General features: G+C 44.5%; 2 protein-coding genes across 3 annotated transcripts in view; both read left to right on the top strand.

The window, feature by feature from the left end:
• The first annotated feature begins 3,298 nt into the window (after window positions 1-3,298).
• On the top strand, window positions 3,299-8,008 carry LOC307018820 (GTPase IMAP family member 8-like). Of its 2 annotated transcripts, XM_079649260.1 has the most exons (4): window positions 3,299-4,892; window positions 5,039-5,602; window positions 6,741-7,374; window positions 7,453-8,008. In XM_079649260.1, the coding sequence occupies exons 1-4, from the start codon at window positions 4,316-4,318 to the stop codon at window positions 7,559-7,561; spliced, it is 1,884 nt and encodes a 627-aa protein (XP_079505386.1). In that variant the 5' UTR covers window positions 3,299-4,315; the 3' UTR covers window positions 7,562-8,008. The 2 variants fall into 2 exon arrangements, with proteins under 2 accessions (XP_079505386.1, XP_079505385.1); XM_079649259.1 differs by having other exon boundaries at window positions 3,303-4,892; window positions 6,741-8,008.
• A 3,872-nt stretch (window positions 8,009-11,880) lies between these two features.
• Window positions 11,881-24,850, top strand: part of LOC307017556 (A disintegrin and metalloproteinase with thrombospondin motifs 2-like) — a 61,899-nt gene continuing 48,929 nt past the window's right edge. The window contains exon 1 of the mRNA XM_079647152.1: window positions 11,881-11,988. Coding sequence (XP_079503278.1) covers window positions 11,913-11,988 — 76 coding nt within the window. The 5' untranslated portion in view covers window positions 11,881-11,912. The remainder of the gene's footprint in view (window positions 11,989-24,850) is intronic.

The raw sequence follows: 24,850 nt of genomic DNA, 5'->3' as shown, positions 1-24,850 counted from the left end.
AACAATCAATACTAGTAAGACCCCTTATATTATGACTTCAATCAATCAATGTTTATTTATATAGCCCAATGTCACCAATGTTACATTTGTCTCAGTGGACTTCACAGTTTGTACAGAATATCAGTATGACAATACGACACCCTCTGTCCTTAGACCCTCTGTCCTCAGACCCTCTGTCCTTAGACCCTCTGTCCTTAGACCCTCACATCGTACAAGGAAAAACTTCCAGAGAAACCCACAGTTTAAAGGGGAACATGGAGAAACCTCAGGGAGAGCAACAGAGGAGGGATCCCTCTCCCAGGACAGACAGACGTGCAATAGATGCCGTGTGTAAATTGAAAAGATAATACATTTGCAACATAGGTAGACCAAATGTTTGGAAATGCATGTGTGTATAATAGGAAGATGAATCCATGAGGATATCCATCCAGGACTTATGATCCAGGACCACAGCCACGACTCAAGATCCAGGACTCGAGATCCATGACACAGGACCGCAGGATCATCCATGACTCCGGATCCCGGCGTATATAGACACCAGAAAGAAAGACATTTGGGGAAGCTGGGTTAATCGGAACATGAGAGTACACAGGTATAGACAGAGAGAAGGAAGAAGTAAGATGTCCCCTGACAAACTAAGCCTATATCAGCAAAACTAGGGGCTGAATCTAATCAGCCCTAACTATAAGCTTTATCAAAAAGGAAGGTCTTAAGCGCACTCTTAAAAACGGATAGGGTGTCTGCCGTCCGAACACAAACTGGAAGCTGATTCCACAAAAGTGGAGCTTGATAAGAAAAGGCTCTGGCTCCCATTGTACTTTTAGAGACTCTAGGAACAACCAACAACCCTGCATTCTTGGAACGCAATGCCCTAGTAGGACAATAGGGTATAATGAGTTCTTTAAGGTAAGATGGCGCCTGCCCATTAAGGGCTTTGTAGGCCAGAAGAAGAATTTTAAATTCTATCCTGTGTTCTATAGGGAGCCAGTGTAAGGCAGCCAGAACAGGAGTAATGTGGTCCCTTTTCCTAACTCTGGTTAGTACACGAGCTGCAGCATTTTGAATCAGCTGAAGAGACTTGACTGACTTCTTGGTACACCCTGATAATAAGGAGTTACAATAATCCAGCCTTGAAGTAACAAATGCATGGACTAGTTTCTCTGCATCGTTTTGAGGCAAGATATGCCTGATTTTTGCAATGTTACGTAGATGGAAGTAGGCGGTCCTTGAAATGGATTTTATGTGGGTGTTAAAGGATAAATCCTGATCAAATATAACACCAAGATTCCTTACAGTCTCACTGGAGGCCAAATTAATGCCATCCATAGTTAGTATATCTTTAGATCATTTGTTTCGTAGATTCTTCGGGCCAAGTACAATAACTTCAGTTTTGGTCGTGTTTAACATCAAAAAATGTAAGGTCATCCACGTTTTTAAGTCCTTGAGGCAGTCTTGAATTTTATTTAGATGATTAATTTCATCAGGCTTGATTGATAAATATAGTTGAGTATCATCCGCATAACAATGAAAGTTTACAGAATGATTCCTTATAATATTGCCTAACGGAAGCATATATAGTGTGAACAAAATAGGTCCGAGCACTGAGCCCTGTGGCACTCCATGGCTAACTTTGGTTTGCATGGAAGATTCATCGTTGACACGTACAAACTGAGAGCGTTCAGATAGATAGGACCTAAACCAGCCTAAAGCAGTTCCCTGTATGCCAACTAAGTGCTCTAGTCTTTGCAATAGGATATCATGGTCGATAGTATCAAATGCAGCACTGAGATCGAGCAAGACAAGAATAGAGACAAGTCCCTTGTCAGAGGCTATTAGAATGTCATGTGTGACTTTAACCAGAGCTGTCTCTGTGCTATGATGTGTTCTAAAGCCAGACTGAACATCTTCAAATAAATCATAGTTTCTTAAGTAATCACACAGCTGTTTTGCGACTGCTTTCTCAAGAATATTTGAGAGGAACGGAAGATTAGAAATGATGGTTTAGAAGAGAGAATCATTGAATTTAATTGTTCAAGGTTTATGGCCGAAAAGCATTCTAGTTTACTATCGAGTGTAATATTAGAACTTACGTTTACGGGAGCTGTTGATAACACTGGTGATGTTAGAGGGGGGGGGGGGGAAGGACCAATTGATGCTTAAAATATGAGAAGACTGATCAATACCTTTATAATCTTCAGTGTGGTTAGCTATGAATCTCCCAAAACTTCAAAACACCTTGTCCTGGACATAGTTTCTACAGTATAAACTGTGTTCAGTACAGTAGGCCCACACAAACTGCAGAACACCGGGGCTTTGGGAACACTCAAAATGATTTAAAAGGATTTAATTCCCATTTAACCTGTTAAGGGGCTTTTTCCCCCTGTTTTTTTCTCTGACGAAACTGTGTCTCAGGGCTTCTTAAAATGTAATGAACTATTAATGTGTCCTGCTCATTTAACAGGAAGAAACTCTAACTGATGATATGAACCATGTTTACCGAAACAAAACACAAGTCTCACAAGAAGCGTCTAAATGAGCCCTGAGCGAAAGAATGCTAACGCACTCTAGGTATAAATCAATTGATATACTTATCGGATATGCACAAACAAGCTGAGCTAACAAGCTGAGATTCCACAGGTTCTTGAAATATAAGGATCATCACTGAGCAATCAGAACTCGCGACAGGGGAAGCAAATACAGACATCACACGACGCAGCTTTAGGTAGCACAACACGGAGATAGGCTCACCTTTTGGTGTTACTCCGATCAAAAACAATAAAAACCCGGCTGAAGGTTAATCCATAGGTTAATCCAATGTGTCTGTCACTTTGAAAAAATGATTGATAATCCATAACTTTTATGTCAAAAACTGAGTTTTCATATTAGCTGCTAATGATAGCTTCCAGAGTGGATGACAGCTTCCTGTTTTGTCTCCTTGGATACGAGTCCAAACAACTCACAGACTGCACCGGGCGCTGACGTGGGCGCCCTGTGACCATCAGATTTCACAACGCTGATTGGCTGAAATTATGTTCCGGCGCCATAGTTTAAAGATAGCAACAGTTGGCTTCTGCTGCTCTTGCTGCACTCTCGTCTGGGCGCTTTGCATAGCGCCCAGACGAGAGAGGGTAATGATACACGCTGCGGCCAGGCAGGAAACGTGATTTATCAGTAACTTTAGACATCGTAACACAATTTTAAACCAGATTTTATCGTAGATTATACATTTTACTGATACCAATTATATAATATTTACCTTGTTCATTAAAAATAAAAAATATGTTTTTTAAATATATATTTTTTTATTTTTAATGTGGGAAGAGGGGGGGCGGCGCCCCTAGGCTGTGGGCCGGCCGCCACTGGGTCCAGCCCACACATATGACAGCGCAGTTGCTCCATCGTTCCATCTCTTCTATTGTTGGGGAATTATTGAAACAGGATGTACAGTGTTCCGCGGCATCCACCGCTGCGAAAATGTGGGGCAGGGCTGTAAAGTGGGGGGGGCAATAGCCCCTTAGCCCCCCTGCTTCCGGCGTCCCTGACTCTGGACTATGAGTAACATATTTTTTAAATCAAACCCCGCCGTCTTATCCTGTAGAGACTGGTACTGAGTAAAAAAAAGTTACACATCAGGTGCTCGGTAATTACTCCATCTTCTGCCTTTGTTTGCTTTTTGTGTCCGTAAACTCTATCAATTTAATGCGAACCAAAATAAATGAACATGCAGTGTTACATATCATTCCACCATTGAAATGTTATGTCCATTCATATTTGGCTGAATTGTAAGTTAAAGCGGAAATTGTGTTTATTCGCTCCTTCAGCCAACCGCATGCCAAATGCACTCGTATGAATCCATTCATTTCCTGCACTTTATTTTGTTATTCTTTTATGTATGTATGAATGCTGTGAGTCTCAAAAGGTGAATCCCTCATTTTAATTGATAGAAATATGGACTTTAAACGCCATATATTGAACAACATTTTTTGTAAGATCTGCTCAAATATTACTTTGTAATCACAAGAATAACTAGTGGCGTGTAAAATCCTCAATTGTCATTTTGAAATCTGGAACTTTAAGATCATACAACAAACGTTTTCACCTTACATATCCGTTACTGTAAGATCTTGCACACGCCATAGTTCCAAACTAACAAACTACAAGGTGAGCGCCTGATTTCCCGATTACGCCATTGTCACCCTAAAATCTGTATTCTTAAGATCAACTGATTTCGGCCCCAGGAATGGGGATATAGTGTTTCTTATGGTAATTTCCTGAATCTGATGCTTCTCTCCTGCAGGGTCTCTGATCTTCATACATGAATCCAGATCTCACCATCGTCCTGCTCGGAAAAACAGGAGTTGGTAAAAGTGCTTCAGGAAACACCATCCTGGGAAGACCAGTGTTTCAGTCTAAGCAGTGTTTAAGGTCAGTGACGACAGAAATCTCTGAGCGTAGAGGAAGTGTGTTAGGGAAACAGATCTCAGTGGTCGACACTCCAGGAATATTAGACAGCAAGGAAACAGAGAAGAAGATTGAAGACTTCTGTCAGGCTCTCCTGAGGTCCTCCAGGCGCTGTCTGTTTCTGGTGACCCTCAGAGTCGGACGCTTCACAAAGGAAGAGCAGGAGGCGCTGAAGACAGCAATGAAAGTCCTCGGGCCTCGAGGGTTGAAGAAGAGTTACCTCCTCTTCACTGGAGGAGACGCTTTAGAGGATGAGACTTTGGAGGATTTCATCTTTGCAGAAGGAGTTGAAGCTCAGCTTCCTAATGTTGTTCAAATGTTTGATGGGAGATATCACCTCTTTGACAATAAGTCTGGTGAAGAAGAACAAATCAGAAATCTGCTGCTGAAGTCTGGCCACCTGAGAACTGAGGATCAACCTGATTCACCAGGTACTTTTCAGTCCATTGCTCTTTATTAACGTTCACTAACGTCTTTATTAACGTTCATGCTCTTCTCTCAGTGCCTACCTGAAATTGAATATTTGTTAACGATTGTTTAAAATACATTTTTTTCTGATCTTCATACATGAATCCAGATCTCACCATCGTCCTGCTCGGAAAAACAGGAGTTGGTAAAAGTGCTTCAGGAAACACCATCCTGGGACGAGCAGAGTTTCAGTCTAAGCTGTCTTTAAGGCCAGTGACGACAGAAATCTCTGAGCGTAGAGGAAGTGTGTTAGGGAAACAGATCTCAGTGGTCGACACTCCAGGAATATTAGACAGCAAGGAAACAGAGAAGATTGAAGACTTCTGTCAGGCTCTCCTGAGGTCCTCCAGGCGCTGTCTGTTTCTGGTGACCCTCAGAGTCGGACGCTTCACAAAGGAAGACCAGGAGGCGCTGAAGACAGCAATGGAAGTCCTCGGACGCAGAGGGATGAAGAAGAGTTACCTCCTCTTCACTGGAGGAGACGATTTAAAGGGAAAGACTTTGGAGGATTTCATCTTTGAAGAAGGAGATGAAGCTCAGCTTCCTAATGTTGTTCAGATGTTCTCGGGCGCCCATCACCTCTTCGACAACGAGTCTGACGATGAAGAACAAGTCAGAAATCTGCTGCTGAAGTCTGGCCACCTGAGACCTGAGGATCAACCTGATTCACCAGGTACTGTTCAGTCCATTGCTCTTTATTAACGTTCAGTAACGTCTTTATTAACGTCTTTGGATGAAATGGTAACTGACGCAGATTCCTCAACATGAGTGAATCCTAACAGCTGCTGGTGTTGGATGTTAAAGTGAATCATCAATATATTCATCATAATCAAGGGATCCACATTGCTCGGTCTGTTACCTTTCAGCGAACAATATAAGCATGCCAGTCACGCTCTGATAGGAACACATTAACACACAGCTCGACTGCATGTCCACTGGGTGTGTCTCAGTTGTGGTTAACAGTTCACATTCCAGTAAACATAGGTGCAGGGACGTGCACAGACACTTGGAGGGGCTATTTCAACTAAATTGAACAGTAATTCACATCTCATAACAAAATAAGCTAAGGTGACTACTTGCATTCAGTGACTTGATTTTTAAAATGAAAACCAGGGCAACCTTTTGTTTTGCGGTCCATATCTCATTAAAATATCTAATGTTAGTAACTATTAAAGAAAACATGGACAATATAGTCACTAGAGTTTAGTATGATTAAGGATTAGTTCCTATGTATCTTCTCTTGCACATCCTTTAATATTTACTGTGACAAGACTGCGTTGGCACCAGGGTTTGTTTCAGGGATAAAACATGAGACAATACTTTACAAAATGTTGTAAATGAACTATGATGCACTTTGGTAACGTTTCATAATCAAATCTGAATATGAAGTTACAACTGAGCATCACATGTGTGTGGAGACTGTGGTTTTACTGACAGTAGCTGTCGTCTTAACCAGATCTAATTAAGGTAACTTCTCAAAATCATAATTTGTCAGATTGTTCTGAAAAGATGTTAACTGACTAAAAAGGAAAATGATTGGAGTAAGGATGTTTTTGGTACAACTAGAAAACGAAATAGAAGACGCATTGTTCTAAGAATAAAAGATCAAACCTAGCCTAATGATTCTAAAATGATGCTCTTGCACCAATCAGTAGCTTTAATACATTCTTGAGTCTCATTGTCCAAGTTTTCCGTTCTCTCTGTGTGAATGAAGCTTATCTAGCAGCTGACACATTCAGATTATGTTTGACTGACAGCACATGTACAGAGATTTACTGTTCATTAATTATCACCGTGTTTCTGTCTCCCAGCTGGTGTTCCCAAAGAGAGGAGGATCGTGATGCTCGGTCTTCCTGGAGCTGGGAAAAGTTCCTCTGGAAACACCATCCTGAGATCTGAGAAGTTTGAATCAGCTGCTGACTTTGATTCAGTCAGTAAAGAGACGACCTCTGCATCCGCCACAGTGGAGGGCTGTAAGGTCACGGTGGTTGATACTCCAGGGTTCAGTGATAAACATCTGACTCCAGAGCAGTTGTACCTGCAGATCATGAGGTCTGTGGTCGAGGCGAGTCCAGGAGTCCATGCCTTCGTTATCGTGGTCAGATTAGGCAGAATCACTGAAGCAGACATCAAGCTGTTTGAGCTCCTTCCTAAACTCTTTAGAGGCGATGCTCTGAAGTACTCCATGGTGCTTTTCACTCATGGAGACGACCTCAAAGAAGGTCAGTCCATTGAGAGTCTGATGGAGAAGAACAGTCATGTCTCTAAGCTGGTCTCCATGTGTGGAGGTAGATACTTTGTGTTTGACAACAACACCAAGAGAAGCAGAGAGCAGGTCAGATCCTTCCTGTCTAAGATAGATGAGATGGATTCAGCTAACGGAGGACAGCACTACACAGACCAGATGTTCAGGATGGCTGAGACCTTCCTTAGAGAGGAAAGGATGTTAAGGATGCCTGAGACCTCCCTTAGAGAGGAAAGGAGGTTAAGGATGGCTGAGGCCTCCCTTAGAGAGGAAAGGAGGTTAAGGATGGCTGAGACCTCCCTTAGAGAGGAAAGGAACCTGTCAGGTGCGTCAGGCGGTGGTGGCTTTTGGGAGATGATGAACCCTTTTAATTGGACAAAAAGATGAGGGAAGTCCGGGTCAGCCCCTAGACTACCGGATCCTACCTATTTTTAAAAGCTACAGCCAAACGAGGGAAAAAGATTCAAACCCTAAACCAAAGACGGCTGAGCACTGTGGGACCTGGCTGCAGTATATTCCTATGTTTGTTTATTGGATGCACTGAAGCACGTTTTATTGTTGATAAATCTGTGTGTAGATGATCAGCAGAAAGCAGCGGGTATTTTCCAGTCACCGGATAACAACATGATGTCAGTGTATGTAATCCATATGTAGTAATAATGCCTGTATATTTATATGTATGTTAATATACAGACCGCTCTGCTTTCTTTAATAGTTATTGATCAGTGAATGACAGGAAACTCTTGACAGATGTTGTTGTGTCGTTTGATTATATCTGACTCTGTGCCTTTTAACAGATGACTTGTCTGATCTGTAATAAAGAGTTGAACTTGACCTGAGAGGAGTCCATCTTTTGTTCTCAGAGACCTCCGACCAGGCCTGGGTCTCCCACACCTTCAGGTGAACCTCCATCCTGGTTTCTAGACGTTAGAAACTCCGTTAGGAACAAGGGGAATGAACTGTTCTGACAGAGAGGGTTAGAGAAAAGAAGAGGGACTGTTTAGAGAATCACTTTGGGTAATGTTGTGTCTCCTAAAGACTGTAAGGATCTCTGGATGTCTTACAGGGGAGACGAAAGGCTAGAAACAAAGTTGAGGTTTTATTCCAACCAATGAAAGGCTTCTTAGATCTTCTGAGCACCTTATAGTATCCTCAAACATGATGTAATACTTCCTGATATCTCGATCCTGTGCTCTCTTCTTATTAAAGTCTTTTTTTGTTTCTTTGTTCCCCGAAATCAAACAATGGTCTCAACTTCTTCTAGTCATACAAAAGTACAAGTGTTATTTTGCCTTGCTCAATGGCACAACAGGAGGTGAACTGGGACCTCTCCAAGTAGCAGTCCACATTTAGGTCTGTCTGTTCGGGGACTTGAACCGGCGACTCTACGGCTCCATGTCCAAGTCCCTAGGGTCCATAGGGTCCCTACTGACTGAGCCACTGCTGGATATACTATCTATAAAGCAACATAGTTTGGAAGGCATATAAACAAGGGTTCATATGACTGAATCAAACTACACTTATTAGGCAACACAACATTAAAACTAGTTCTCCAAAAGTTTAAAGTAGCAGCTGACAACTTTCCATCATTTCCCTCCCAGCGTTTCCAAACACTATTATTCCTGTGACCGGGTTAAGAATAAATCTCCAGTGTTTTCTGTCTCGTGAATCCTCCTCTCTTCAGGCGGGTTGGGATCCAGGTCACAGACCTCTCCAGAGTCGTGTCCTGTGACCTCGACCTTAAAGAGGTTTTCCCTGAGGGTTGGATGTCTGCCTCATCACTAATCGTATGACTACTTGCTCTGTCTAAGATGATGTCCTCGCCTCCTGCTGGGGGGCTTCTTCTTTTTTGACCGGAAGTCCAGTTGCTTCATCCAGCCTTAACCACATGCCCTGACCAACAGGACCATTAAGAACAGATGCTCCGTCCCCCTAATCTCTGCACTAACTCTAACTCAATCCAATACGTTCAAATGGTTTTATAATCCAATTCATCATTTCAATTTGCTCAAAATGCATAGAACGTATGTATGTTTGAAAGAGTCAACAGGCCAACTTGGTAAATGCAATGCAGTTTCACCTGCTCTGAGTTTCAGAACTTTCACAGTTCAAGTAAAAAATAGCTTTCTTCTGGGATTACGAGGCGTCTAATTTCCTCAGAAGGAAATGAACACATAACTTCATGTTTCTCCAGGTCAGGGGTCTCCAACCTTTTTTAGGATGAGAGCTACTTTCAAAAAATAAAACAAGTCGGGGCTACTTTCAAAAAATAAAACAAGTCGGGGCTACTTTTAATCCTTTTACGTTTTTTACAGTGAATATATTTAGCACATTTTAACATTATTATATACTGACCTTTAACCTTTGTGTCTGTTTGGGTCTGTGGGACCCGTTTTCAGTGTTTACTAAAAGAACATGTATTCAATTTAATTATTTTAACCTGCTTTATTTTGGGGGGGGGGCTCACCTCCTCTAGGGGGGACCTCACATCCAGGGGTCCTCACCTCCTCTAGGGGGGACCTCACATCCAGGGGTCCTCACATCCTCTAGGGGGGACCTCACATCCTCTAGGGGGGACCTCACATCCTCTAGGGGGGACCTCACATCCTCACATCCTCTAGGGGGGACCTCACATCCTCTAGGGGGGACCTCACATCCAGGGGTCCTCACATCCTCTAGGGGGGACCTCACATCCTCTAGGGGGGACCTCACATCCTCTAGGGGGGACCTCACATCCTCACATCCTCTAGGGGGGACCTCACATCCTCTAGGGGGGACCTCACATCCTCACATCCTCTAGGGGGGACCTCACATCCTCACATCCTCTAGGGGGGACCTCACATCCTCTAGGGGGGACCTCACATCCTCTAGGGGGGACCTCACATCCTCACATCCTCTAGGGGGGTCCTCACATCCTCTAGGGGGGACCTCACATCCTCTAGGGGGGACCTCACATCCTCTAGGGGGGACCTCACATCCTCACATCCTCTAGGGGGGTCCTCACATCTTCTAGGGGGGACCTCACATCCTCTAGGGGGGACCTCACATCCTCTAGGGGGGACCTCACATCCTCACATCCTCTAGGGGGGACCTCACATCCTCTAGGGGGGACCTCACATCCTCTAGGGGGGACCTCACATCCTCTAGGGGGGTCCTCACATCCTCTAGGGGGGTCCTCACATCCTCTAGGGGGGACCTCACATCCAGGGGTCCTCACATCCTCTAGGGGGGTCCTCACATCCTCTAGGGGGGTCCTCACATCCTCTAGGGGGGACCTCACATCCAGGGGTCCTCACATCCTCTAGGGGGGTCCTCACATCCTCTAGGGGGGACCTCACATCCTCTAGGGGGGTCCTCACATCCTCTAGGGGGGTCCTCACATCCTCTAGGACCTCACATCCTCTAGGGGGTTCCTCACATCCTCTCGGGGGGACCTCACATCCTCTTGGACCTCACATCCTCTAGGGGGGTCCTCACATCCTCTAGGACCTCACATCCTCTAGGGGGGTCCTCACATCCTCTCAGGGGGACCTCACATCCTCTCGGACCTCACATCCTCTAAGGGGGTCCTCACATCCTCTAGGGGGGACCTCACCTCCTCTAGGGGTGTCCAGGGGCATGCTCCCCCGGGAAGATATTTTTTTTAATGAAGTCAAGTGCAATAAATATATGCAAGTTGCAAAACACACAGAGTAAATCTCTGCCCCTCGTGTGCTGTAGGCTGCACGACTAGGCTGTTCAGTGGGGCTGATGTGTAGATTCTGCCAGAAGATAAGGTCACACTCCTTATGAAGCGGGGAGGTGACACATTGCTTTTCTTCCTGACTGCAACGCTGGTCCCGCAAATCAAGCAAGAACGTGATTGGTTTATATTCATTGTGGGGGTGGGGGGAGGAGGGGTGTTAGATAGATATAGAGTTATAGTAAGTAGATAGGGTTCGTTATGATTGAGGTTTCGTTTAGGCATAGGGTAGATTCTTTTAATTACATTTCCTTTTATGTTTTGTGTATTTTATGCTTTTTGGATTTGCTTGGCGGGCTATTTTTAGAACATGCCCCGCGGGCACCGTGTTGACTACCCCTGCTCCAGGTGAACGACCTGTGTGAGTTGTACTGTCCAGCAGGGGGCAGGAGAGCGCTTCAGAGGAAGGTCGGGTGCTGCTTCCTTTTTATTTCCTTATTTTATAGATCTTCTCTTTCCAGAGACAACAAGGACAGAGTCATTCTGGCTGCTGCTGAGCGGCACCAGTGGAAACACAGAGAAATCCAGAGAATATACATTTGTACAACAATATTCAAGTTTTTACAGCCTCTTAAAGGACCTTTATTTTCATGTAGAGAAGTGAAGCACCATGGAGTCTGTAATCAACTGTGGTATTTAAACATCAGCTGAAACAACTCAGTCTGACTTCCAGCGGCAGCTTCCCGTCTCTCTGCTCTGAAGAATATTTCAGTTCATTTGAGTCCTGACCACATGCATCTAATAACACTGCTTAGGTAGTGGACACAAATGGGTACTGCAGTGTGTGTGTGTGTGTGTGTGTGTGTGTGTGTGTGTGTGTGTGTGTGTGTGTGTGTGTGTGTGTGTGTGTGTGTGTGTGTGTGTGTGTGTGTGTGTGTGTGTGTGTGTGTGTGTGTGTGTGTGTGTGTGTGTGTGTGTGTGTGTGTGTGTGTGTGGGAGGAGATAATGAGCAGCAGCTCCTCTCTCCCTCTCACTCGTCTCAGCGTCTCTCTCAGGATGGATCAGTTTTCTTCTGGATTTCTAATAACAGTGTTTCTGCTGCAGAGCGTCGCTTCCCTCTCGGAGGAAACAGGTGAGCCGGCTGTGATCACAGTCAACATACATATTCAATTAGAGACAGGAGTCAAAGTCTGCGCAACAACGTGTGGTGGTAGTTCACTCAGTGTGGTGGTAGTTCAGTCAGTGAGATGGTAGTTCAGTCAGTGTGATGGTAGTTCAGTCAGTGTGATGGTAGTTCAGTCAGTGAGATGGTAGTTCAGTCAGTGTGGTGGTAGTTCAGTCAGTGTGATGGTAGTTCAGTCAGTGAGATGGTAGTTCAGTCAGTGAGATGGTAGTTCAGTCAGTGTGATGGTAGTTCAGTCAGTGAGATGGTAGTTCAGTCAGTGAGATGGTAGTTCAGTCAGTGAGATGGTAGTTCAGTCAGTGTGATGGTAGTTCAGTCAGTGAGATGGTAGTTCAGTCAGTGAGATGGTAGTTCAGTCAGTGTGGTGGTAGTTCAGTCAGTGAGATGGTAGTTCAGTCAGTGAGATGGTAGTTCAGTCAGTGAGATGGTAGTTCAGTCAGTGAGATGGTAGTTCAGTCAGTCAGTGTGATGGTAGTTCAGTCAGTGTGATGGTAGTTCAGTCAGTGAGATGGTAGTTCAGTCAGTGAGATGGTAGTTCAGTCATTGTGATGGTAGTTCAGTCAGTGTGATGGTAGTTCAGTCAGTGAGATGGTAGTTCAGTCAGTGAGATGGTAGTTCAGTCAGTGTGATGGTAGTTCAGTCAGTGAGATGGTAGTTCAGTCAGTCAGTGTGATGGTAGTTCAGTCAGTGAGATGGTAGTTCAGTCAGTGAGATGGTAGTTCAGTCAGTGAGATGGTAGTTCAGTCAGTCAGTGTGATGGTAGTTCAGTCAGTGTGATGTTAGTTCAGTCAGTGAGATGGTAGTTCAGTCAGTCAGTGAGATGGTAGTTCAGTCAGTGAGATGGTAGTTCAGTCAGTGAGATGGTAGTTCAGTCAGTGAGATGGTAGTTCAGTCAGTGAGATGGTAGTTCAGTCAGTGTGATGGTAGTTCAGTCAGTGAGATGGTAGTTCAGTCAGTGAGATGGTAGTTCAGTCAGTCAGTGTGATGGTAGTTCAGTCAGTGAGATGGTAGTTCAGTCAGTCAGTGAGATGGTAGTTCAGTCAGTGTGATGGTAGTTCAGTCAGTGTGATGGTAGTTCAGTCAGTGTGATGGTAGTTCAGTCAGTGAGATGGTAGTTCAGTCAGTGAGATGGTAGTTCAGTCAGTGTGATGGTAGTTCAGTCAGTGTGATGGTAGTTCAGTCAGTGAGATGGTAGTTCAGTCAGTGAGATTGTAGTTCAGTCAGTGTGATGGTAGTTCAGTCAGTGTGATGGTAGTTCAGTCAGTGTGATGGTAGTTCAGTCAGTCAGTGTGATGGTAGTTCAGTCAGTCAGTGTGATGGTAGTTCAGTCAGTCAGTGATGGTAGTTCAGTCAGTGAGATGGTAGTTCAGTCAGTGAGATGGTAGTTCAGTCAGTGAGATGGTAGTTCAGTCAGTGAGATGGTAGTTCAGTCAGTCAGTGAGATGGTAGTTCAGTCAGTCAGTGAGATGGTAGTTCAGTCAGTGTGATGGTAGTTCAGTCAGTGAGATGGTAGTTCAGTCAGTGTGATGGTAGTTCAGTCAGTGAGATGGTAGTTCAGTCAGTGAGATGGTAGTTCAGTCAGTCAGTGAGATGGTAGTTCAGTCAGTCAGTGAGATGGTAGTTCAGTCAGTGTGATGGTAGTTCAGTCAGTGAGATGGTAGTTCAGTCAGTGAGATGGTAGTTCAGTCAGTCAGTGAGATGGTAGTTCAGTCAGTCAGTGAGATGGTAGTTCAGTCAGTGAGATGGTAGTTCAGTCAGTGAGATGGTAGTTCAGTCAGTCAGTGAGATGGTAGTTCAGTCAGTGAGATGGTAGTTCAATCAGTGTGATGGTAGTTCAGTCAGTGTGATGGTAGTTCAGTCAGTGTGATGGTAGTTCAGTCAGTGAGATTGTAGTTCAGTCAGTGTGATGGTAGTTCAGTCAGTGTGATGGTAGTTCAGTCAGTGAGATGGTAGTTCAGTCAGTGAGATTGTAGTTCAGTCAGTGTGATGGTAGTTCAGTCAGTGAGATTGTAGTTCAGTCAGTGAGATGGTAGTTCAGTCAGTGAGATGGTAGTTCAGTCAGTCAGTGTGATGGTAGTTCAGTCAGTGAGATGGTAGTTCAGTCAGTCAGTGAGATTGTAGTTCAGTCAGTGTGATGGTAGTTCAGTCAGTGAGATGGTAGTTCAGTCAGTGAGATGGTAGTTCAGTCAGTGTGATGGTAGTTCAGTCAGTGAGATGGTAGTTCAGTCAGTGAGATGGTAGTTCAGTCAGTGTGATGGTAGTTCAGTCAGTGAGATGGTAGTTCAGTCATTGTGATGGTAGTTCAGTCAGTGAGATGGTAGTTCAGTCAGTCAGTGTGATGGTAGTTCAGTCAGTGAGATGGTAGTTCAGTCAGTCAGTGAGATGGTAGTTCAGTCAGTGTGATGGTAGTTCAGTCAGTGAGATGGTAGTTCAGTCAGTGAGATGGTAGTTCAGTCAGTGTGATGGTAGTTCAGTCAGTGAGATGGTAGTTCAGTCAGTGAGATGGTAGTTCAGTCAGTGTGATGGTAGTTCAGTCAGTGTGGTGGTAGTTCAGTCAGTGTGATGGTAGTTCAGTCAGTGTGATAGTAGTTCAGTCAGTGTGATGGTATTTCAGTCAGTGTGATGGTAGTTCAGTCAGTGAGATGGTAGTTCAGTCAGTGTGATGGTAGTTCAGTCAGTGAGATGGTAGTTCAGTCAGTGTGATGGTAGTTCAGTCAGTGTGATGGTAGTTCAGTCAGTGTGATGGTAGTTCAGTCAGTGAGATGGTAGTTCAGTCAGTGAGATGGTAGTTCAGTCAGTGTGATGGTAGTTCAGTCAGTGAGATGGTAGTTCAGTCAGTGTGATGGTAGTTCAGTCAGTGAGATGGTAGTTCAGTCAGTGTGATGGTAGTTCAGTCAGTCAGTGTGATGGTAGTTCAGTCAGTGTGATGGTAGTTCAGTCAGTGTGATGGTAGTTCAGTCAGTGAGATGGTAGTTCAGTCAGTGAGATTGTAGTTCAGTCAGTGAGATGGTAGTTCAGTCAGTGAGATGGTAGTTCAGTCAGTGAGATGGTAGTTCAGTCAGTGAGATGGTAGTTCAGTCAGTGTGATGGTAGTTCAGTCAGTGAGATGGTAGTTCAGTCAGTGAGATGGTAGTTCAGTCAGTGTGGTGGTAGTTCAGTCAGTGAGATGGTAGTTCAGTCAGTGAGATGGTAGTTCAGTCAGTGAGATGGTAGTTCAGTCAGTGAGATGGTAGTTCAGTCAGTCAGTGTGATGGTAGTTCAGTCAGTGAGATGGTAGTTCAGTCAGTGAGATGGTAGTTCAGTCAGTGAGATGGTAGTTCAGTCATTGTGATGGTAGTTCAGTCAGTGTGATGGTAGTTCAGTCAGTGAGATGGTAGTTCAGTCAGTGAGATGGTAGTTCAGTCAGTGTGATGGTAGTTCAGTCAGTGAGATGGTAGTTCAGTCAGTCAGTGTGATGGTAGTTCAGTCAGTCAGTGAGATGGTAGTTCAGTCAGTGAGATGGTAGTTCAGTCAGTGAGATGGTAGTTCAGTCAGTGAGATGGTAGTTCAGTCAGTGAGATGGTAGTTCAGTCAGTCAGTGAGATGGTAGTTCAGTCAGTGTGATGGTAGTTCAGTCAGTGTGATGGTAGTTCAGTCAGTGTGATGGTAGTTCAGTCAGTGAGATGGTAGTTCAGTCAGTGAGATGGTAGTTCAGTCAGTGTGATGGTAGTTCAGTCAGTGTGATGGTAGTTCAGTCAGTGTGATGGTAGTTCAGTCAGTGTGATGGTAGTTCAGTCAGTGAGATTGTAGTTCAGTCAGTGTGATGGTAGTTCAGTCAGTGAGATGGTAGTTCAGTCAGTGTGATGGTAGTTCAGTCAGTGTGATGGTAGTTCAGTCAGTGTGATGGTAGTTCAGTCAGTCAGTGTGATGGTAGTTCAGTCAGTCAGTGTGATGGTAGTTCAGTCAGTCAGTGTGATGGTAGTTCAGTCAGTGAGATGGTAGTTCAGTCAGTGAGATGGTAGTTCAGTCAGTGAGATGGTAGTTCAGTCAGTGAGATGGTAGTTCAGTCAGTCAGTGAGATGGTAGTTCAGTCAGTCAGTGAGATGGTAGTTCAGTCAGTGTGATGGTAGTTCAGTCAGTGAGATGGTAGTTCAGTCAGTGTGATGGTAGTTCAGTCAGTGAGATGGTAGTTCAGTCAGTGAGATGGTAGTTCAGTCAGTCAGTGAGATGGTAGTTCAGTCAGTCAGTGAGATGGTAGTTCAGTCAGTGTGATGGTAGTTCAGTCAGTGAGATGGTAGTTCAGTCAGTGAGATGGTAGTTCAGTCAGTCAGTGAGATGGTAGTTCAGTCAGTCAGTGAGATGGTAGTTCAGTCAGTGAGATGGTAGTTCAGTCAGTGAGATGGTAGTTCAGTCAGTCAGTGAGATGGTAGTTCAGTCAGTGAGATGGTAGTTCAGTCAGTGTGATGGTAGTTCAGTCAGTGAGATGGTAGTTCAGTCATTGTGATGGTAGTTCAGTCAGTGAGATGGTAGTTCAGTCAGTCAGTGTGATGGTAGTTCAGTCAGTGAGATGGTAGTTCAGTCAGTCAGTGAGATGGTAGTTCAGTCAGTGTGATGGTAGTTCAGTCAGTGAGATGGTAGTTCAGTCAGTGAGATGGTAGTTCAGTCAGTGTGATGGTAGTTCAGTCAGTGAGATGGTAGTTCAGTCAGTGAGATGGTAGTTCAGTCAGTGTGATGGTAGTTCAGTCAGTGTGGTGGTAGTTCAGTCAGTGTGATGGTAGTTCAGTCAGTGAGATGGTAGTTCAGTCAGTGAGATTGTAGTTCAGTCAGTGTGATGGTAGTTCAGTCAGTGTGATGGTAGTTCAGTCAGTGAGATTGTAGTTCAGTCAGTGAGATGGTAGTTCAGTCAGTGAGATTGTAGTTCAGTCAGTGTGATGGTAGTTCAGTCAGTGAGATGGTAGTTCAGTCAGTGAGATGGTAGTTCAGTCAGTGTGATGGTAGTTCAGTCAGTGAGATGGTAGTTCAGTCAGTGAGATGGTAGTTCAGTCAGTGTGATGGTAGTTCAGTCAGTGAGATGGTAGTTCAGTCATTGTGATGGTAGTTCAGTCAGTGAGATGGTAGTTCAGTCATTGTGATGGTAGTTCAGTCAGTGAGATGGTAGTTCAGTCAGTCAGTGTGATGGTAGTTCAGTCAGTGAGATGGTAGTTCAGTCAGTCAGTGAGATGGTAGTTCAGTCAGTGAGATGGTAGTTCAGTCAGTGTGATGGTAGTTCAGTCAGTGTGGTGGTAGTTCAGTCAGTGTGATGGTAGTTCAGTCAGTGTGATAGTAGTTCAGTCAGTGTGATGGTATTTCAGTCAGTGTGATGGTAGTTCAGTCAGTGAGATGGTAGTTCAGTCAGTGTGATGGTAGTTCAGTCAGTGAGATGGTAGTTCAGTCAGTGTGATGGTAGTTCAGTCAGTGTGATGGTAGTTCAGTCAGTGTGATGGTAGTTCAGTCAGTGAGATGGTAGTTCAGTCAGTGAGATGGTAGTTCAGTCAGTGTGATGGTAGTTCAGTCAGTGAGATGGTAGTTCAGTCAGTGTGATGGTAGTTCAGTCAGTGAGATGGTAGTTCAGTCAGTGTGATGGTAGTTCAGTCAGTCAGTGTGATGGTAGTTCAGTCAGTGTGATGGTAGTTCAGTCAGTGAGATGGTAGTTCAGTCAGTGAGATTGTAGTTCAGTCAGTGTGATGGTAGTTCAGTCAGTGAGATGGTAGTTCAGTCAGTGAGATGGTAGTTCAGTCAGTGTGATGGTAGTTCAGTCAGTGTGATGGTAGTTCAGTCAGTGAGATGGTAGTTCAGTCAGTGAGATTGTAGTTCAGTCAGTGTGATGGTAGTTCAGTCAGTGTGATGGTAGTTCAGTCAGTGAGATGGTAGTTCAGTCAGTGAGATTGTAGTTCAGTCAGTGTGATGGTAGTTCAGTCAGTGAGATTGTAGTTCAGTCAGTGAGATGGTAGTTCAGTCAGTGTGATGGTAGTTCAGTCAGTGTGATGGTAGTTCAGTCAGTGAGATGGTAGTTCAGTCAGTGAGATGGTAGTTCAGTCATTGTGATGGTAGTTCAGTCAGTGTGATGGTAGTTCAGTCAGTCAGTGTGATGGTAGTTCAGTCAGTGAGATGGTAGTTCAGTCAGTCAGTGAGATGGTAGTTCAGTCAGTGTGATGGTAGTTCAGTCAGTGAGATGGTAGTTCAGTCAGTGTGATGGTAGTTCAGTCAGTGTGATAGTAGTTCAGTCAGTGTGATGGTATTTCAGTCAGTGAGATGGTAGTTCAGTCAGTGTGATGGTAGTTCAGTCAGTGTGATGGTAGTTCAGTCAGTGTGATGGTAGTTTAGTCAGTGTGATGGTAGTTCAGTCAGTCAGATGGTAGTTCAGTCAGTGTGATGGTAGTTCAGTCAGTGAGATGGTAGTTCAGTCAGTGTGATGGTAGTTCAGTCAGTGTGATGGTAGTTCAGTCAGTGTGATGGTAGTTCAGTCGGTGTGATGGTAGTTCAGTCAGTGTGATGGTAGTTCAGTCAGTGTGATGGTAGTTCAGTCAGTGTGATGGTAGTTCAGTCAGTGAGATGGTAGTTCAGTCAGTGAGATGGTAGTTCAGTCACTGTGATGCTAGTTCAGTCAGTGAGATGGTAGTTCAGTCAGTCAGATGGTAGTTCAGTCAGTCAGTGAGATGGTAGTTCAGTCAGTCAAATGGTAGTTCAGTCAGTGAGATGGTAGTTCAGTCAGTGTGATGGTAGTTCAGTCAGTGAGATGGTAGTTCAGTCAGTGTGATGGTAGTTCAGTCAGTGTGATGGTAGTTCAGTCAGTGTGATGGTAGTTCAGTCAGTGTGATGGTAGTTCAGTCAGTGAGATGGTAGTTCAGTCAGTGTGATGGTAGTTCAGTCAGTGTGATGGTAGTTCAGTCAGTGAGATGGTAGTTCAGTCAGTCAGATGGTAGTTCAGTCAGTCAGTGAGATGGTAGTTCAGTCAGTCAGATGGTAGTTCAGTCAGTGAGATGGTAGTTCAGTCAGTGTGATGGTAGTTCAGTCAGTGTGATGGTAGTTCAGTCAGTGAGATGGTAGTTCAGTCAGTGAGATGGTAGTTCAGTCAGTGTGATAGTAGTTCAGTCAGTCAGTGTGATGGTAGTTCAGTCAGTGTGATGGTAGTTCAGTCAGTGAGATGGTAGTTCAGTCAGTGAGATGGTAGTTCAGTCAGTGTGATGGTAGTTCAGTCAGTGTGATGGTAGTTCAGTCAGTGTGATGGTAGTTCAGTCAGTGTGATGGTAGTTCAGTCAGTGAGATGGTAGTTCAGTCAGTGTGATGGTAGTTCAGTCAGTGTGATGGTAGTTCAGTCAGTGAGATGGTAGTTCAGTCAGTCAGATGGTAGTTCAGTCAGTCAGTGAGATGGTAGTTCAGTCAGTCAGATGGTAGTTCAGTCAGTGAGATGGTAGTTCAGTCAGTGTGATGGTAGTTCAGTCAGTGTGATGGTAGTTCAGTCAGTGAGATGGTAGTTCAGTCAGTCAGATGGTAGTTCAGTCAGTCAGTGAGATGGTAGTTCAGTCAGTCAGATGGTAGTTCAGTCAGTGTGATGGTAGTTCAGTCAGTGTGATGGTAGTTCAGTCAGTGTGATGGTAGTTCAGTCAGTCAGTGAGATGGTAGTTCAGTCAGTGAGATGGTAGTTCAGTCAGTCAGATGGTAGTTCAGTCAGTCAGTGAGATGGTAGTTCAGTCAGTGAGATGGTAGTTCAGTCAGTCAGATGGTAGTTCAGTCAGTGTGATGGTAGTTCAGTCAGTGAGATGGTAGTTCAGTCAGTGAGATGGTAGTTCAGTCAGTGTGATGGTAGTTCAGTCAGTGTGATGGTAGTTCAGTCAGTGAGATGGTAGTTCAGTCAGTCAGTGTGATGGTAGTTCAGTCTGTGTGATGGTAGTTCAGTCAGTGAGATGGTAGTTCAGTCAGTGTGATGGTAGTTCAGTCAGTGTGATGGTAGTTCAGTCAGTGTGATGGTAGTTCAGTCAGTCAGTGAGATGGTAGTTCAGTCAGTCAGTGAGATGGTAGTTCAGTCAGTCAGTGTGATGGTAGTTCAGTCAGTGAGATGGTAGTTCAGTCAGTGTGATGGTAGTTCAGTCAGTGTGATGGTAGTTCAGTCAGTCAGTGAGATGGTAGTTCAGTCAGTCAGTGAGATGGTAGTTCAGTCAGTGAGATGGTAGTTCAGTCAGTGTGATGGTAGTTCAGTCAGTGTGATGGTAGTTCAGTCAGTGTGATGGTAGTTCAGTCAGTGTGATGGTAGTTCAGTCAGTCAGTGAGATGGTAGTTCAGTCAGTCAGTGAGATGGTAGTTCAGTCAGTGAGATGGTAGTTCAGTCAGTGTGATGGTAGTTCAGTCAGTGTGATGGTAGTTCAGTCAGTCAGTGAGATGGTAGTTCAGTCAGTCAGTGTGATGGTAGTTCAGTCAGTGAGATGGTAGTTCAGTCAGTGTGATGGTAGTTCAGTCAGTGTGATGGTAGTTCAGTCAGTCAGTGAGATGGTAGTTCAGTCAGTCAGTGAGATGGTAGTTCAGTCAGTGAGATGGTAGTTCAGTCAGTGTGATGGAAGTTCAGTCAGTGAGATGGTAGTTCAGTCAGTGAGATGGTAGTTCAGTCAGTGAGATGGTAGTTCAGTCAGTGTGATGGTAGTTCAGTCAGTGAGATGGTAGTTCAGTCAGTGTGATGGTAGTTCAGTCAGTGAGATGGTAGTTCAGTCAGTGAGATGGTAGTTCAGTCAGTGAGATGGTAGTTCAGTCAGTGAGATGGTAGTTCAGTCAGTGAGATGGTAGTTCAGTCAGTGTGATGGTAGTTCAGTCAGTGAGATGGTAGTTCAGTCAGTCAGTGTGATGGTAGTTCAGTCAGTGAGATGGTAGTTCAGTCAGTGTGATGGTAGTTCAGTCAGTGTGATGGTAGTTCAGTCAGTCAGTTAGATGGTAGTTCAGTCAGTGTGATGGTAGTTCAGTCAGTGTGATGGTAGTTCAGTCAGTGAGATGGTAGTTCAGTCAGTGAGATGGTAGTTCAGTCAGTGTGATGGTAGTTCAGTCAGTGTGATGGTAGTTCAGTCAGTGAGATGGTAGTTCAGTCAGTGTGATGGTAGTTCAGTCAGTGAGATGGTAGTTCAGTCAGTGAGATGGTAGTTCAGTCAGTCAGTTAGATGGTAGTTCAGTCAGTGAGATGGTAGTTCAGTCAGTGAGATGGTAGTTCAGTCAGTGTGATGGTAGTTCAGTCAGTGTGATGGTAGTTCAGTCAGTCAGTTAGATGGTAGTTCAGTCAGTGAGATGGTAGTTCAGTCAGTGAGATGGTAGTTCAGTCAGTCAGTTAGATGGTAGTTCAGTCAGTGAGATGGTAGTTCAGTCAGTGAGATGGTAGTTCAGTCAGTGAGATGGTAGTTCAGTCAGTCAGTTAGATGGTAGTTCAGTCAGTGAGATGGTAGTTCAGTCAGTGAGATGGTAGTTCAGTCAGTGAGATGGTAGTTCAGTCAGTGTGATGGTAGTTCAGTCAGTGTGATGGTAGTTCAGTCAGTGAGATGGTAGTTCAGTCAGTGTGATGGTAGTTCAGTCAGTGTGATGGTAGTTCAGTCAGTGAGATGGTAGTTCAGTCAGTGTGATGGTAGTTCAGTCAGTGTGATGGTAGTTCAGTCAGTCAGTGTGATGGTAGTTCAGTCAGTGAGATGGTAGTTCAGTCAGTGAGATGGTAGTTCAGTCAGTGTGATGGTAGTTCAGTCAGTGAGATGGTAGTTCAGTCAGTGTGATGGTAGTTCAGTCAGTGAGATGGTAGTTCAGTCAGTGTGATGGTAGTTCAGTCAGTGACATGGTAGTTCAGTCAGTGTGATGGTAGTTCAGTCAGTGTGATGGTAGTTCAGTCAGTGTGATGGTAGTTCAGTCAGTGTGATGGTAGTTCAGTCAGTCAGTGAGATGGTAGTTCAGTCAGTGTGATGGTAGTTCAGTCAGTCAGTGAGATGGTAGTTCAGTCAGTGAGATTGTAGTTCAGTCAGTGTGATGGTAGTTCAGTCAGTGTGATGGTAGTTCAGTCAGTGAGATGGTAGTTCAGTCAGTGTGATGGTAGTTCAGTCAGTGAGATGGTAGTTCAGTCAGTGTGATGGTAGTTCAGTCAGTGTGATGGTAGTTCAGTCAGTCAGTGTGATGGTAGTTCAGTCATTGTGATGGTAGTTCAGTCAGTGTGATGGTAGTTCAGTCAGTGTGATGGTAGTTCAGTCAGTCAGTGAGATGGTAGTTCAGTCAGTGTGATGGTAGTTCAGTCAGTGTGATGGTAGTTCAGTCAGTGTGATGGTAGTTCAGTCAGTCAGTGAGATGGTAGTTCAGTCAGTGTGATGGTAGTTCAGTCAGTGAGATGGTAGTTCAGTCAGTGTGATGGTAGTTCAGTCAGTCAGTGTGATGGTAGTTCAGTCAGTGTGATGGTAGTTCAGTCAGTCAGTGTGATGGTAGTTCAGTCAGTCAGTGAGATGGTAGTTCAGTCAGTGAGATGGTAGTTCAGTCAGTCAGTGTGATGGTAGTTCAGTCAGTCAGTGAGATGGTAGTTCAGTCAGTGAGATGGTAGTTCAGTCAGTGAGATGGTAGTTCAGTCAGTGTGATTGTAGTTCAGTCAGTGAGATGGTAGTTCAGTCAGTGAGATGGTAGTTCAGTCAGTGAGATGGTAGTTCAGTCAGTGTGATGGTAGTTCAGTCAGTGTGATGGTAGTTCAGTCAGTGTGATGGTAGTTCAGTCAGTGTGATGGTAGTTCAGTCAGTGTGATGGTAGTTCAGTCAGTGTGGTGGTAGTTCAGTCAGTGTGGTGGTAGTTCAGTCAGTGTGATGGTAGTTCAGTCAGTCAGTGTGATGGTAGTTCAGTCAGTGTGATGGTAGTTCAGTCAGTGTGGTGGTAGTTCAGTCAGTGTGATGGTAGTTCAGTCAGTCAGTGTGATGGTAGTTCAGTCAGTGTGATGGTAGTTCAGTCAGTGTGATGGTAGTTCAGTCAGTGAGATGGTAGTTCAGTCAGTGAGCTGGTAGTTCAGTCAGTGAGATGGTAGTTCAGTCAGTGTGATGGTAGTTCAGTCAGTGAGATGGTAGTTCAGTCAGTGTGATGGTAGTTCAGTCAGTCAGTGTGATGGTAGTTCAGTCAGTGAGATGGTAGTTCAGTCAGTGAGATGGTAGTTCAGTCAGTGTGATGGTAGTTCAGTCAGTCAGTGTGATGGTAGTTCAGTCAGTGTGATGGTAGTTCAGTCAGTGTGATGGTAGTTCAGTCAGTGAGATGGTAGTTCAGTCAGTGTGATGGTAGTTCAGTCAGTGAGATGGTAGTTCAGTCAGTGTGATGGTAGTTCAGTCAGTCAGTGAGATGGTAGTTCAGTCAGTGTGATGGTAGTTCAGTCAGTGAGATGGTAGTTCAGTCAGTGTGATGGTAGTTCAGTCAGTGTGATGGTAGTTCAGTCAGTGAGATGGTAGTTCAGTCAGTGTGATGGTAGTTCAGTCAGTGTGATGGTAGTTCAGTCAGTCAGTGTGATGGTAGTTCAGTCATTGTGATGGTAGTTCAGTCAGTGTGATGGTAGTTCAGTCAGTGTGATGGTAGTTCAGTCAGTCAGTGAGATGGTAGTTCAGTCAGTGCGATGGTAGTTCAGTCAGTGTGGTGGTAGTTCAGTCAGTGTGATGGTAGTTCAGTCAGTCAGTGAGATGGTAGTTCAGTCAGTGTGATGGTAGTTCAGTCAGTGAGATGGTAGTTCAGTCAGTGTGATGGTAGTTCAGTCAGTCAGTGTGATGGTAGTTCAGTCAGTGAGATGGTAGTTCAGTCAGTCAGTGTGATGGTAGTTCAGTCAGTGAGATGGTAGTTCAGTCAGTCAGTGAGATGGTAGTTCAGTCAGTGAGATGGTAGTTCAGTCAGTGAGATGGTAGTTCAGTCAGTCAGTGTGATGGTAGTTCAGTCAGTCAGTGAGATGGTAGTTCAGTCAGTGAGATGGTAGTTCAGTCAGTGAGATGGTAGTTCAGTCAGTGTGATGGTAGTTCAGTCAGTGTGATGGTAGTTCAGTCAGTGTGATGGTAGTTCAGTCAGTGTGATGGTAGTTCAGTCAGTGTGATGGTAGTTCAGTCAGTGAGAATGTAGTTCAGTCAGTGTGATGGTAGTTCAGTCAGTGTGATGGTAGTTCAGTCAGTGTGATGGTAGTTCAGTCAGTGAGATGGTAGTTCAGTCAGTGTGATGGTAGTTCAGTCAGTGAGATGGTAGTTCAGTCAGTGTGATGGTAGTTCAGTCAGTGTGATGGTAGTTCAGTCAGTGAGATGGTAGTTCAGTCAGTGTGATGGTAGTTCAGTCAGTGAGATGGTAGTTCAGTCAGTGTGATGGTAGTTCAGTCAGACTCTTTAAAATAGAGACACTACATACTGATACACACCTGAACATCAGCAGGAGAGGACTCTTTAAAGTAGAGACATTACATACTGATATACACCTGAACATCAGCAGGAGAGGACTCTTTAAAGTAAAGACACTACATACTGATATACACCTGAACATCAGCAGGAGAGGACTCTTTAAAGTAAAGACACTACACACTGATATACACCTGAACATCAGCAGGAGAGGACTCTTTAAAGTAGAGACTCTACATACTGATATACACCTGAACATCAGCAGGAGAGGACTCTTTAAAGTAGAGACAATACATACTGATATACACCTGAACATCAGCAGGAGAGGACTCTTTAAAGTAGAGACACTACCTACTGATATACACCTGAACATCAGCAGGAGAGGACTCTTTAAAGTAGAGACACTACATACTGATATACACCTGAACATCAGCAGGAGAGGACTCTTTAAAGTA

The sequence above is a fragment of the Notothenia rossii genome (assembly GCF_949606895.1).
Source record: "Notothenia rossii genome assembly, chromosome: 9".
NCBI classification, from domain to species: domain Eukaryota; kingdom Metazoa; phylum Chordata; class Actinopteri; order Perciformes; family Nototheniidae; genus Notothenia; species Notothenia rossii.
Note: the sequence above shows the minus strand (reverse complement) of the source record. Positions and strands in the feature narration are given on the sequence as shown.

Bases quoted from the DNA above. Each gene is read 5' to 3' on its own strand.
- LOC307018820 (XM_079649259.1), top strand. From the start codon at position 4,316: ATGAATCCAGATCTCACCATCGTCCTGCTCGGAAAAACAGGAGTTGGT. The intron at 4,893-5,038 runs GTACTTTTCAGT...ACATGAATCCAG, and splicing joins GGATCAACCTGATTCACCAG to ATCTCACCATCGTCCTGCTC. The intron at 5,603-6,740 runs GTACTGTTCAGT...TCTGTCTCCCAG, and splicing joins GGATCAACCTGATTCACCAG to CTGGTGTTCCCAAAGAGAGG.